General features: G+C 42.8%; 3 protein-coding genes across 3 annotated transcripts in view; all 3 read left to right on the top strand.

Moving 5' to 3' along the window:
• Positions 1 to 131: 131 nt before the first annotated feature.
• slc3a2b (solute carrier family 3 member 2b) lies at positions 132 to 4572 on the top strand. The gene is made up of 9 exons (XM_037545946.1): positions 132 to 277; positions 1382 to 1639; positions 1753 to 1943; positions 2256 to 2429; positions 2552 to 2646; positions 2748 to 2881; positions 3080 to 3386; positions 3601 to 3645; positions 3809 to 4572. Exons 2-9 carry the CDS (start codon positions 1422 to 1424, stop codon positions 4151 to 4153), a joined length of 1509 nt encoding a protein of 502 aa, XP_037401843.1. The 5' UTR covers positions 132 to 277; positions 1382 to 1421; the 3' UTR covers positions 4154 to 4572.
• Positions 4573 to 5689: 1117 nt separating this feature from the next.
• On the top strand, positions 5690 to 9554 carry calm3b (calmodulin 3b (phosphorylase kinase, delta)). Its single transcript, XM_017685011.2, has 6 exons — positions 5690 to 6064; positions 6699 to 6729; positions 6827 to 6970; positions 7057 to 7163; positions 7304 to 7439; positions 7799 to 9554. Exons 1-6 carry the CDS (start codon positions 6062 to 6064, stop codon positions 7825 to 7827), a joined length of 450 nt encoding a protein of 149 aa, XP_017540500.1. The 5' UTR covers positions 5690 to 6061; the 3' UTR covers positions 7828 to 9554.
• Positions 9555 to 10094: 540 nt separating this feature from the next.
• pcxa (pyruvate carboxylase a) overlaps positions 10095 to 12543 on the top strand; it is a 188453-nt gene continuing 186004 nt past the window's right edge. The window contains exon 1 of the mRNA XM_017685009.2: positions 10095 to 10521. The gene's annotated coding sequence lies outside the window, so the exon portion shown is untranslated. The remainder of the gene's footprint in view (positions 10522 to 12543) is intronic.

Here is a 12543-nt window from a genome sequence, read left to right as displayed (position 1 = left end):
GCCCATTCTTGGGGCCACCCACGCTGAAACCCTCCAACTGGTCAAGAACGTGACCTCCAAACCTCCAACTGACAAAACGGCTGTTTTGAATAGCAAAGGAAGTGCGCCTCTATTCAGCGGCGCCACCTTAAAAATGGGCGGGGCTTCCGAGTCTGCGTAATGAAGCGAGCGCTGTATAAGAATAAGCATCACTCGGAGGAGAAGAAAGAGACACGAGACACCGTGAATATCCCGGGAAACAATACTCGTCTTTACTGCTCCTCCGTCGCTTTTGAAGGTAACGGACTATTATTCGCTTTTAACCGACTACAGCCGCTGAATTCGTCGTGTAGGACTATTTTATTTCTGTTTTCCGCGCCGCTGTGGGTCACGTCGGGCAGTAACGTTAATATATGGCATGATTTCATAGACCTGTTTAAAGTATGTAGTTTCCCCGTTGTTTGCAGCGCCGTCTGATTAAACTGTTCCTCACTTTAGTAGCATGTCTAGGTATAACAAGTTAAAATGGCAGTTGGCTCCGGATTTAAGGAGACTTCCACAAAAACAGACTGGACTAATCCGGTTTTCCGAGTAGGCGTCTGTGATGATGCAGGCAACATTTCCCGACCTACGTGATTGTGTCACATACAGAGAAAATCAAGTATTGAATACTGAAATCTGCGTTCCCTTATCTTGGCAGTGTAAGGTGCTGGTTACAGACTTATGATAAGGGCGCGCTGGTTTGGGATGGTGAGGGTATCGACTGCACTTGGCTACAGTACAGCCTGAACAGCCGTGTACACAGGATTATGTATCCCTTGAGGATTTAGGCCTTAACCCTCGGCTGGCCTGGTGATTTTTCGGTAAAAGGTCTGGGCAATTTGAGTGAATGTCTCCTGTGTTCCCTCGTGTAAGCGCTGCTGACGTCACGGTGCCGGTGTTCTGACGAATTGTGCTCGCTTGTCAAGATGTCCTACCGCACCGCATGTTTTTAGGTAGCGCCCTACATTAAACTGTGGGAAGGATGTTTTAATGGCCTAAATAACCCCTTCAGAAACTGCCACCAGCACTGAAATCTATAGGTAGGATCATTTCATAGCCTGAATCTCCCGATCAGAAAGTGTTGGCAGCGTTAAAGGTAATAAAAATAATTGGGGATATTTTTTATCGCGTAAATCAGCTTATTTGTAAGTAAGTGATGATATTAAACGAGTCTCTATTCAATGGTTAAAACACAATGAAACGTATGAAACGTGAAGTTACTGCGTTCCGCGCGTGCTCTGTAGGGCGACGGTAGAACGCCCGAATTCGCTGATGCAACAATGCGCGCTGTTACAGCGCGAGTGGCTCATTCAGCTTCCTCGTGCAGTTTACACGCGCTCTGTGTCTCTCTCCCCTTTAGGTGGAAGTGAAAGAACTGTAGATCAGAACAAACAACGAAGATGACCACAGACACTGAATTGGACATGAAGGATGTGGAGCTCAACGAAATGGATCCAGAGAAGCAGCCCATGACCAGCGAAGACACGGGCAATGGCGACGCCGGCTCCCCGGTGACCGAGAAAAACGGCAGCGTGAAGGTGAAAATTCCTGAGGAGAAAGAATCCAAGTTTACTGGTCTGTCCAAGGAGGAGCTTCTTAAAGTCGCTGGAACTCCAGGGTATGGTGGCTGTTAATGTGTTGGTTTCATCAAGGGTTGTCTTTCCTTCCTGCTAAACCTTTTAAGATTTGATTCATTTCTGGGATCGTAATTTGAACCGTTCTTAATCTTAGGTGGGTTAGGATCCGATGGGCACTGCTCATTCTCTTCTGGCTCGGCTGGATTGGGATGCTGGCTGGTGCTGTTGTCATCATTGTTCAAGCACCTCGATGCAAACCCCTTCCCGATATGAACTGGTGGAATTATGGTGCTCTGTACCAGATTGGAGACGTCAATTCGTTCACAGAAGGTTCTGGGCTTGAAGGTAATGACTCATCCAATTTTTGGCACATGCCATGTTTAGGTGGTCAGACTCACGTTTACATTCCCTGGTGTTGTAACTCCGTCTGCGTGTGGCTAAACCAGCAAAATTCTCTAACTCTGTTTTTGCAAACATGCTGTTTTGTTTTGCTTATACTGCTAAATTTAGCCTGTGGTCAGTTGTAGGATGATGTGCTATATATTTTCACTTCTTGGCGTCAAGATGGTACGGTACATAAGCAGCCTATTACGTATACCACAAGGCACAATGTAAACCTCTGACTAACTTTACATGCATATTGCTGGTTATCTCTAGGTTTGCAGACGAAGATTGATGATGTGGGGAAACTGAAGGTAAAGGGTCTGATTATTGGTCCTATCCATGCGTCCAGTGCTGACAAACCTGAAGACCTGAATTTAATGGAGGTCTCCTCTGATATCGGCAATCTGGACCAGCTGAAGCGAGTTATTCAGACAGCACACAAGAAGAGTGAGTTTTAATAGACAACACTAATGGCTGTACACTTACTAGGGGAAAGCTAACTTTGTACAAAAGGTGGTCAGACTACTGTTACACAATATTTAGTAAATGTGATGCGTTTCTTTGCCCAGGTATCTCTGTGGTTTTGGATCTGACGCCTAACTATAAAGGAAAAGACCCTTGGTTCTCCAATAGCAGTGTTGAACAAGTAACAGACAAAGTCAAGGTCTGATTTTCACTACCTTAACCATGAATATTTGTTAGTCACTATGTTAAGATATAAACTTTTTAGGAATGATGTTAATGGTGGTCATATCATCTTTCCAGTCTGCCACTGATTATTGGCTGGAAGAAGGTGTGGATGGAATCCTCCTTCATGGTGTTGATCAAATTAATATGGACTCCTTTTGGACTAACATGAGCGATACTATCAAGAATCACACTAAGGATGAGAAGAAAAGGTGAGTGCTGAATGTCTCATCACCATAGCTTCCACATGATGCCCATAGTTATTCTTTAGTAGATTGGTGAAATACATTGAGGTGTGCTGGTGCCATCTAGTGGTGCAGAGCTTACACTAGTGATGTGCATTTTGGAAAGAACAAAAGTCCTTTTGTTTTGTGTGGCTTAAAAGCTGACCTTGATTTGATTTATTTAAGGGTGCTTATTGGAGTTACCACGTTGAAATCTGCTGAAGAGGTGAAAAAAGAGTTGAACAGGACTGGCGTGGATCTGCTCCTTTCTCGGGTCCTGAATCACAAGGCTGGTGTGGAGATTGCTCAGGTTGTGGACGGTCTCTACTTTGACCAGAATAAACTAGCCTGGAACATAGGCGACCGTGTCTGGGGTCACCTGGCTTCCATAGTGACGTTGCTGCAGGTGAAGCTGAGCCAGTTGCTGCTGTTCACCCTGCCTGGTACACCTGTGTTCAACTATGGAGACGAAATAGGACTGGAAGATGATCTGGTAAGAGGGTATAAAGGGTTTGACTTGAGTAAGGGAATGCTGATTGACTTGAAAGGTGCTGATCTCGATCTCTCTCTCTCTCTCTCTCTCTCTCTCTCTCTCTCTCTCTCTCTCTCTCTCTCTCTCTCTCTCTCTCTCTCTCTCTCTCTCTCTCTCTCTCTCTCTCTCTCTCTCTCTCTCTCTCTCTCTCTCTCTCTCTCTCTCTCTCTCTCAGTCGAGTGTAAACCCAACGATGGTGTGGCTAAATGGTACAGAAAAGGTAAGGAATTCTCTTTTTTTTTTTTTTTTTTTTTTTTTTTTGCAGTGTACTTGATTGCATAAACCTGCCCTATAATTCTACAGCCTTTCTTTTCCAAAAACGAACATAACTCATAGCTCTAAGCAGTGTTGACCATAACCATGTACTGTTTATCTTCCTGCAGGAAAAGGACCCCTCGAGATCTCTCCTTTCATTTTTCAAGGAAGTAAGCGAGCTTAGGGGGAAGGAACGTTCCCTCCAGCATGGAGAGTACTTGCTTCTGAGCAACTCCACTAGTGCCATGGCCTACTTACGCCAGTGGGACCAGAGCGATCGCTACATAGTTGCTTTGAACTGGCACACTAACAATTCTGTCACTCTGCAACTAACCCAGAAGGAGCTTCCTGAGAAAGCCACTGTCGTGATCAGCACTGATGCAAAACTGGCTGCTCACACCAGTGTTAAACTGGCAGATCTGACAGTGGAGCCTCTAAGCGCCATTATGCTAAAATTCCCTTACACTCCATAAAGTAGTAGGTTTACATTTGGATGTGAGGACCTTTTACATAATAGTAAAATGTGGCATTGTTACTTTTCTTCTGATATCAAAATGCACTAAAAATGTGGAACTGGGTTTTAATTTGAGACATGTATATGCAAGTTTGTACCTGTCAGAAGACGGAGACATTTAATGTAGACACTGAGGCTACCTTTGTTTTTGTACTTTTATTGTTTTACTGTTACTGATTACATTCCGTTAATAGTGGCTTCAGCCTTTGTAAGATTTTACTGTAATGGCAAGTTTTTGTGATGATGCAAAATGTTTCCACTGCATTTTTTTTTCTCCCCAAATGTTCTATCAGTGACTTGAAAAGCATCACATGAACAGCCCCTCCAAACAAACTTTGAGAGAAAGAAGCATGAAAAATAAAGGTGGAAGAGAATTCATGATGGCTTTCTGTCTGGTTTCTTTGGCTGGTGTTCAGATGGGGTTTCCTCTTGTATAATGTGTAACTGATACACGGAAGAATCATTAAAAGCACTTCCAAACAAGACTTCGTGCAGGTCTACCAGGTGGATCTGGTACCAGTGTCTCCGGGGATCTTTATTTAGTACAATTCATTATGCACAGGGAGCGCTCAGTCTCACCTGGCTATTTTAATACTAATGAAATATTAATTCTCCCCGAAGAGCAGCACTGCAGACGGATAGCGGACAAAAAATACTTGCTCATTTATACAGTAAGTAAGCAAACTGCAGTGTCTACAAAAAGCGCCTGTATTTGGGTGAACTGTACAAATGTGATGTTAAATAACGCGTTGGCCGTTTTAACGCTGTGTCGCACTATTTTCTGGTTAACACTTCTCAGTACGTGAGCACGGGAAAATGTCATTCTGTGTTAAAAGTAACTCTGTGTTGTCTCCAGCTGAACACGCTGTGCTGAGCTTAGCTAGAGACAGAATGTGTTTTTTCAGAGACTGTAGGCATAAATAATAAACCAGCAGCTCCGTATTCATTATCTACATCCCACTAGTATGAGTAGTATCAAAGTCTCGACTCTGCCACAGACACGTTGGAGGTCTAACTGACGGGATTAGCAGCAGGTAGGATCAGCTCGAGTAGTCGCTCTGAAGACACCTGCATTAGCGGCCGCAGTAAGAAGAGATAGCGGCGCTGAATTAGACGCAGGAAAATGAGACCGGAACCCGACACCACACAGACTGCAAAGTATTCAAACCCAAGGTTTCCAGTTGGAGGTTGATATTAAAGTCCTGTTAACATATTCTGAAACATCTCACACTTCTGTCACTTGAACAGTGCTTGAACGGGTTTAGGCCTTATATTCGTACTGTAAAACCCTCAGAAGTGCTGTATTCGGTCAAACCTCTTCGGCATGCGCGTCTCGTCCGCTGCCTGTTTCTTTAAGAGTCCAGCCTGTTCCCTCCTCCCTGCGAGGACTCCCTGACGCATTGCAGGTGGATGAAAACCAATCCGGTAATCCTGATGGGGTCAGCTGATTCGCGCCATCTCTGTGCTACAAACTCCCTGACCGAGCCGCTCAAACTTGAATAAAAGCCTTTTAGAAGCAGCGGCTGTTACGAGAGTGCAGTTCGATACGAACAAAAGCAACAAGTAACAATACCTGCATTGTACACGAAACGAGACCGCGGGTCAAGCTCGTTTTCTTTGGAACTTGATTCCCTTCCGCGGCGCGTTGGCGCAAGGAGACCATAGAGACGGCCCGGTTGTTGGGGAGAGCAACGTCCCCGCTTTTGACCGAAGAACCCAGGCGGAGTGATCTCGAAATTTGGGCGCACACAGCCGCTTAGCTGCGGGAAGAGCGAGCCGACAAACGGACGAGTGAATAAGAAGACGGCGATTGGCGTAATTTATCTACGCAGAGAATTTAATAGCTCCTTTAATCTCAAATAAAAAAATGGTAAGTAGATTATTAAGGCGTACATATTAGACTGACACGTTTTAGTTGCCGTCTACATTAACAGGTAAAATGATGCGTTGTTTAGTGAATGGGTTAGCCAACCGGCTAGCTGACAATTGAATCGACTGCTACGCCTTGCTAGCTAGCTAGGTGGCTAACTAATGTCAGATGAGATGGATGACTACTGATTTAATGTTAACGTTAGCTCTTTCATGGCGTTTAGAGGGATAAGCCAGTCATTATTTGTAGTAGTTGCTTAAAAGGGGGTTCGTGGCAGTCGATTGTTTCTCACTCAAGTTAGTAGGTGAGATCACTCCTTCACCAGTGAATGGCTCGCAGGCCTAACGCAGTACGATCGATGCATGTTAACCTGCGGTTGCTCAAAACTTGATGGCCGAAACTAATTCTGTAAAGCAGACTGGGTTCAAGCTGGCCACGGTTAATGTTGGCGTCATCGTAATTGAGATGTAGGTTAGCTTTCGCTAGCTATCGAGTAATTCACCACCTCACCAGGCCAGGTGGAGCACTTCATGTTTCTCCATCACTTTTTTGAGTCTGAAACCATTGCAGGTAGATTGTTGGCTCAATCTGAAAGCCTGAAATGAACATTTAAAATATTTCTCGCTCTCAACAGGCTGATCAGCTAACCGAGGAACAGATTGCAGGTAAAAAAAGCATTCTTATGGTTATTCATGCATTTTTTATTCCATCATTGAGTTGTACATGATTGCTTTAACATCCCTTCCTATTTGTGTTTCTTAGAGTTCAAGGAGGCGTTCTCACTTTTTGACAAAGATGGTGATGGTACCATTACCACCAAAGAGTTGGGCACAGTCATGCGATCTTTGGGCCAGAACCCTACAGAGGCAGAGCTTCAGGACATGATTAATGAAGTTGATGCTGATGGTGAGGGAAGGCTTACATGCACAAATGTGTAGTATTCCTTGGGACAGCCAGAAACATGCTTCTGACCCTCTGTACTTTATTTGCAGGTAACGGAACAATTGATTTCCCCGAGTTCCTCACCATGATGGCAAGGAAGATGAAGGACACAGACAGTGAGGAGGAAATTAGAGAAGCCTTCAGAGTTTTTGACAAGGTAATGAAAAGGATGTTCTGTTTCAGTGGCATCATCCACAGTTACTGTCCAGATTGTTAACAAATATTTGCATGCTATTTGATGTTCAGTGTGTATTTGCCTTGGCCAGTGACTTAATTTTTTTTTTTGTTTTTGTGCAGGATGGAAATGGCTACATCAGTGCTGCAGAGTTGCGTCATGTCATGACAAACTTGGGTGAAAAGTTGACAGATGAGGAGGTAGACGAGATGATCCGAGAGGCAGATATTGATGGTGATGGCCAGGTCAATTATGAAGGTTAGTTCTCTGACCTTTCTTATAAAGCTGAAGAAATAACCAATGGATATTTGGCTTTGATGGTGTGCACATGTAGCTATTATTTTGTACCGATTACATTCAAGTGAACAAATACCTTCTACTCCTACAACAAGGTTTTTGAATATAGCTGTATTATCATGTCAGTTGTGTTAAATTATGTTGATGTTAATTTCATGAAAGTTTAATTGGGTAAGACACTAAATCAGTACACATGGCATGAGTACACTTGCATTGCAGTGTTAATGTTGTAGAACTTAAAATGTTTATTAAAGCTAATGGATGAGGTGCTGTTTTTCAGTAAAAACTGCAGTTGTATCACTAATATCTCTTGCTTTCAGAGTTTGTCCAGATGATGACTGCAAAGTAAAACTGGAAATCCAAAGGACTACAGCAGACCAAACAGTGGGCAGCACTCTCACTGTCAGCGTTCAACAAGCATTCACAACCATTCTCCTACTGCTTTCCATTAGTTCTTTTCTCTCCTCTTTCCTTCAGTTGAACCTCCTCTGCTTTGCCTGTTTTTATAGAGAACCTTTCAAATTGTCAACTCATTTTCCTTGTCTTCTCCCCATTCTATGGTTATAATTATTATTATTATTATTATTATTATTATAATTATTATTGGTTTTCAGGAAAAAAAATAATGAACTATTTACATACATGCTAAGTTATGAAACTTACATATGATGGTGATGATGTAATACATGTATCTATTTTAAAGATTATATAACATACTATATGGCCAAGAGCAATGCATGCTTTATTTCGTTTGGCATGTTTCTGTGCTTCTCTGCTTGCCTCTTTTTCTAACTTGCTAGCTCTCCTTTAATTGCATGTTTTTCATGCAACCTCTGCTCAGTGGTCTTAGAACTGTATGGTGAACAACCATTCATGGATATCAGGGGCTTCTAATGACAAAAAATGGTCCAAAAATGTCCACGTACTGTTAGTCTAATAGCTACAGCTGCAGTTTTGGATTGGGTCTGTAGAAACTACCCAGAAGAGATGCTTTAAAGTTGAGGAAATGTTCTGTTGAAGATGGTATGACCGAGGGTAGGTCAGAAATTAATAGGGGACCAACGAATGCTAGGACTTATACTGCTTCTTTACATGTCTTAAGGAGGAGGAAGGTGGATATTAACAACGGGCTTTTAGTCCTAATCGCAAGCCTGCATTTCCAAGATTCTTAAAAAAATAAAAGCCCTGTTAGTCCTGTCCCAAGCAAATGCCATCAATCTGTTGTAGACTAGAGAGGTTTAGTGGGTCTTACCAGAGAGGGTTTCCCAGCTGTCCAGCTGTTTTTCTACAGACCGAATTTAGTTGTTTGGAGAGCTTGTGGTGTGAAGTTTCGTACTGAAGATGTAGAATAATTTTCATGTTAACATATGGTCTTATATTTTGATGCTGCACTGTGTCCAACCATGTCATGTAGCTTACTCAGTGGACCATTTCTGGATTTGGAGTGGGGGATAATCAAACTTGTGTTTAAGCCGTGCTCATGGTTCTTCCTGCAGGGAAGTATGTTTGTGTGATCCTGTCTCTCTGAAGAAGGGCTTGAAAGTAGTACAGTATTGGTTGTGTTCGCAGGTAGGATTGCATTTGCTCTCTTTCTGTCCAGCATCATTCATAAAGTTTAGTAAAGTGGCAAGTGCTTCTCTCAACCATGTTACAGGTTTAGAGGCTGTATCACTTGCTAAATGTGTTCAGAATTGGCATCAGACAGTTATAAGCAAATGTTTTGTGTAGATTCGAGTGTACTACAGGGGGTCACATGGACAGTATGTGCAGGAAGAACCATGAACTATGCTTCAATGTTGCATCCTCTATACTACATTGTTTTCTACTTATGAATGTATTTTTTTTATGTCACTTAACTGTCTTGTTATAAGGGCTGGTTTCCTAGAGAGAACATAAGCTGTGGACTGAAAAGGAATTTCAATAAAGAGCCTCTGGTTTAGTCCTGCACTAGGCTTAATCTCTGGAAAGGCACCCCTTTTTTCTGCTCATAATATCATGTAGGGAAAGTTAAGTTATGCGTTCCATTGCAGAACTGTTATTCTTGCTAAATAAACTTCTGGGACTTGTGTTTCTACATTAAGGCTCTGGTGTGTTTATGGCAAATTTCTTACCAAAGCATGTTGTCATTGATTTCAGTCATGCAAATCAGTCACTTCCTAACTGCAACTGCAAAAGGCATTGAGAGGAGACCCCCTTCAGCCTATGAATTAACCATAACTACTGTGCAAATATTTATATGAAACATTAAAATCTCTACAGAATTGAGCTGTCTCTTAAAACGCAGGGCTAAATCTGAAATGGCACTCTCAGTGCGGACACACATAAACCCAGTATACTTGAAACGTCTTTAGCCTAGCTTAAGCCCTAAGTAGTGCACTACGAAGGGAGTAGGGAGCCATTTCGGGTTTGGCCCAGCAAACCACCGAGCGCTCCATCTAATCCTGCGCCTTTTGTCCCGCCCACCCAGTAGGAAGCGCAGCAAAGCGTCCAATAACATCACGTGAAGAGCACCTTTTGAGTGACAGGTGAGGAGACGAATAATGCAGCCCTCGTCTTGAAATCACCCAATTAGATCAATGACGAGTGTATTAAAAGCCGGGACTTCTGGGCGCTGTCGCCAGCCAATAGATTAGTGGTATACAGATGGGTGGACTACTAATTCAAGAAAAGTAGTGGTGTGGAGATACATGTAGTATGTCGGTGCTGCGATAAGAACCAATAGGAAGTGGTTAAGGCCTAAAGGAATAATTTCAGAAGGCTTCCAACTTCTTGAATTATTCACGTTGCTTTGGTCTTGGATAGATATTAGGGCATCCTAATAACGGTTCCGTCGTGCCTTCGCGTGCACGCACGCTGCCTTGAATTGTCAACAGTCAGATGTGGTGTTAAAGACCGGATCTCAGCCTGTCCTGATTCAATAGTGGCGTTTCAGCGTACATCCTTTATTCACAAAAAACTTACGCAGGTCGGGCTTCCCAGGTCGGACGATTCTTGAGACTGAATACGATTTCAGCCACGCAATTTCGCGAGAGGAGCAAAAAAGGTAAGCCTAACCTCCATCAGTGAACGTTAAGCAGGCTAACGTTACTGGGATGTTCGCAGTGCACTGTTCACATCACACGGTCTGTCGGTGTCAGCTGTGTGTTAGTTAAAGAGCTGTTAGCTGGTTCCTTTTGCCTCTTGGTTGTCATCATTGCTTAGTTAAAAAAAACCCCACCCACACTTGACAGCACGTACAGTTATCCAGCTAGAGCTAGCATTTTACGACGGGCTCTAAACAAATTAGTTGTTTGTTCCTGAACCGACGTGTCACGTTATCTTTACCTCAAACACTGCACAACACTTTTCTGAAGAGCGTGGTGTAAACGTGCTTTGCTGCCATCCTCTCCACGGATCATCGCTTCATACACGTGTTCTTTTCGACTTTACGAGTAGACCCAACTCCTCCACACCGCACAAAGTTGTTCTAGCACTAACCGTGTAGTTAGGCCACGAGCCTAGCGTGGTGGCGGTATGGGGCAACTGTCATGACTAACCAGCAGAACATCAAGTTATAATCCTCACTGAGTTTTAGCTACGACGCTGAACTTGGCCTCCAGTTTCCCTGCTTCATGTTGGAATTTCCAAGTTCCACCCTAAATGGTGCAGTGGTTGCATTCTGGTGCCTCGGAGTGTAACCGTTGCGCTGTTTAAGGTGGAACGGGAATTTTCGAAAAGAAGCTGACTTTAACTTCGAGTTTGCAGCTGTTCTTCGTTTTCGTAGTTTAGGACCATTTAGGTACCATCACAATATTTAATTTTTAAAGTTTCTTGTTTGACTCAAACATGCAAAATAAGAAACCATTACTTCAGTTTGAATCTAAAAGATTTAGAAGAGATTTTGAAACCGTCCTTTAGTCCTGAGCTTCTTTGCCTGAATGAAATGTTTTTTTCCTTTGTTAGACATCACTGTTGGCCGTTTGATCATAAGACATTAGGCCTTTCGGGTAAAGTTCAGAGTGCTTTCTGAATGGCTTGGCTGGTTAGTATCAACATAGCATTGCTACTTATTAAACTTATATGCTAGTTTTTATGGTGTCAAATACTTATGAGGCCTTAATGTCAATTGTCCGCTTGAGCTATTCCTGTTTACAGTTGCATAAGCCCGTATTTACTTATGAGGGAAAATTGCTACTGTCACCCTTCAGCATGGCTGAATGGTTGACTGATCACACATGTTCCAAGTGTCAAGGCAATGTCTACGTGGAATTTCCAACCCAAAAGGGCATTTTTACCCATTTTTAAAAAGATGCATGGAGTACTCTGTTAGGAAACTTTTATATGAAGTCCTCTGTTTTTTCCACACAACTGCCAGATTGAAGTTGTGCTGAGTTTTTCTCTGAAACAGATCATTTTGTTAGCCACTTTTAACATTGACGTAACCTAAAGAACTTCATTAAAGTTTTTCAATGCTTAGTGACCCAATACTTTTTGGGAAGCCTGTTCCATTGTAACAGCAGTATGAAAGCCCTTAAGATCTACATCTGTGTTCTGTCGCTTTAAAAGTGAAGAAAAGTTCTAAAACAATTGTGTAACACGTGTACATGCAGGTGTTGCTGATTGTGTGAAACCGTGTGACCTTCTTATTCATTTTGTCGCAGCATGGCGTTAAGTCCCACCCATACCTACCTGAGATTTCTCAGTTGTCATGAGATGTGATGGTTTTTGTGTTGAGTTTTTTCCTCCTGCTGTAGCTTTTGCATTGTGCTCTCTTTTTAACTAATGCTTGAGGTAGAATTGTATTGGCTGTAGCTGTTATTTGCTGTATTGTTAGCTGGTACTTGTAAAATGCTCTTTTTTGGAAAGGGTAAGGACCGTCACACTTGCTTTACCTACACTTGGTGCACTGATAGCAGGGCAAATAAGGTCATGAGCACTTTGCATTCTTCAGTAGGGAGGGGAATGCTTTTAATATGGGGGTGAGAACACATCTGTCTGCCATTGCCTCAGAAAATGGTTCTTGAGGAAAGTCTTTTGAACCCATGTACATGAAAACATCTTCAAGGCCATCCCAATAACCAGGCAC

The sequence above is a fragment of the Pygocentrus nattereri genome, chromosome 16, assembly GCF_015220715.1.
Source record: "Pygocentrus nattereri isolate fPygNat1 chromosome 16, fPygNat1.pri, whole genome shotgun sequence".
In the NCBI taxonomy this organism is placed as follows: domain Eukaryota; kingdom Metazoa; phylum Chordata; class Actinopteri; order Characiformes; family Serrasalmidae; genus Pygocentrus; species Pygocentrus nattereri.
The sequence above is the reverse complement of the archived record's forward strand: the minus strand, read 5'-3'. Positions and strand labels throughout refer to the sequence as shown.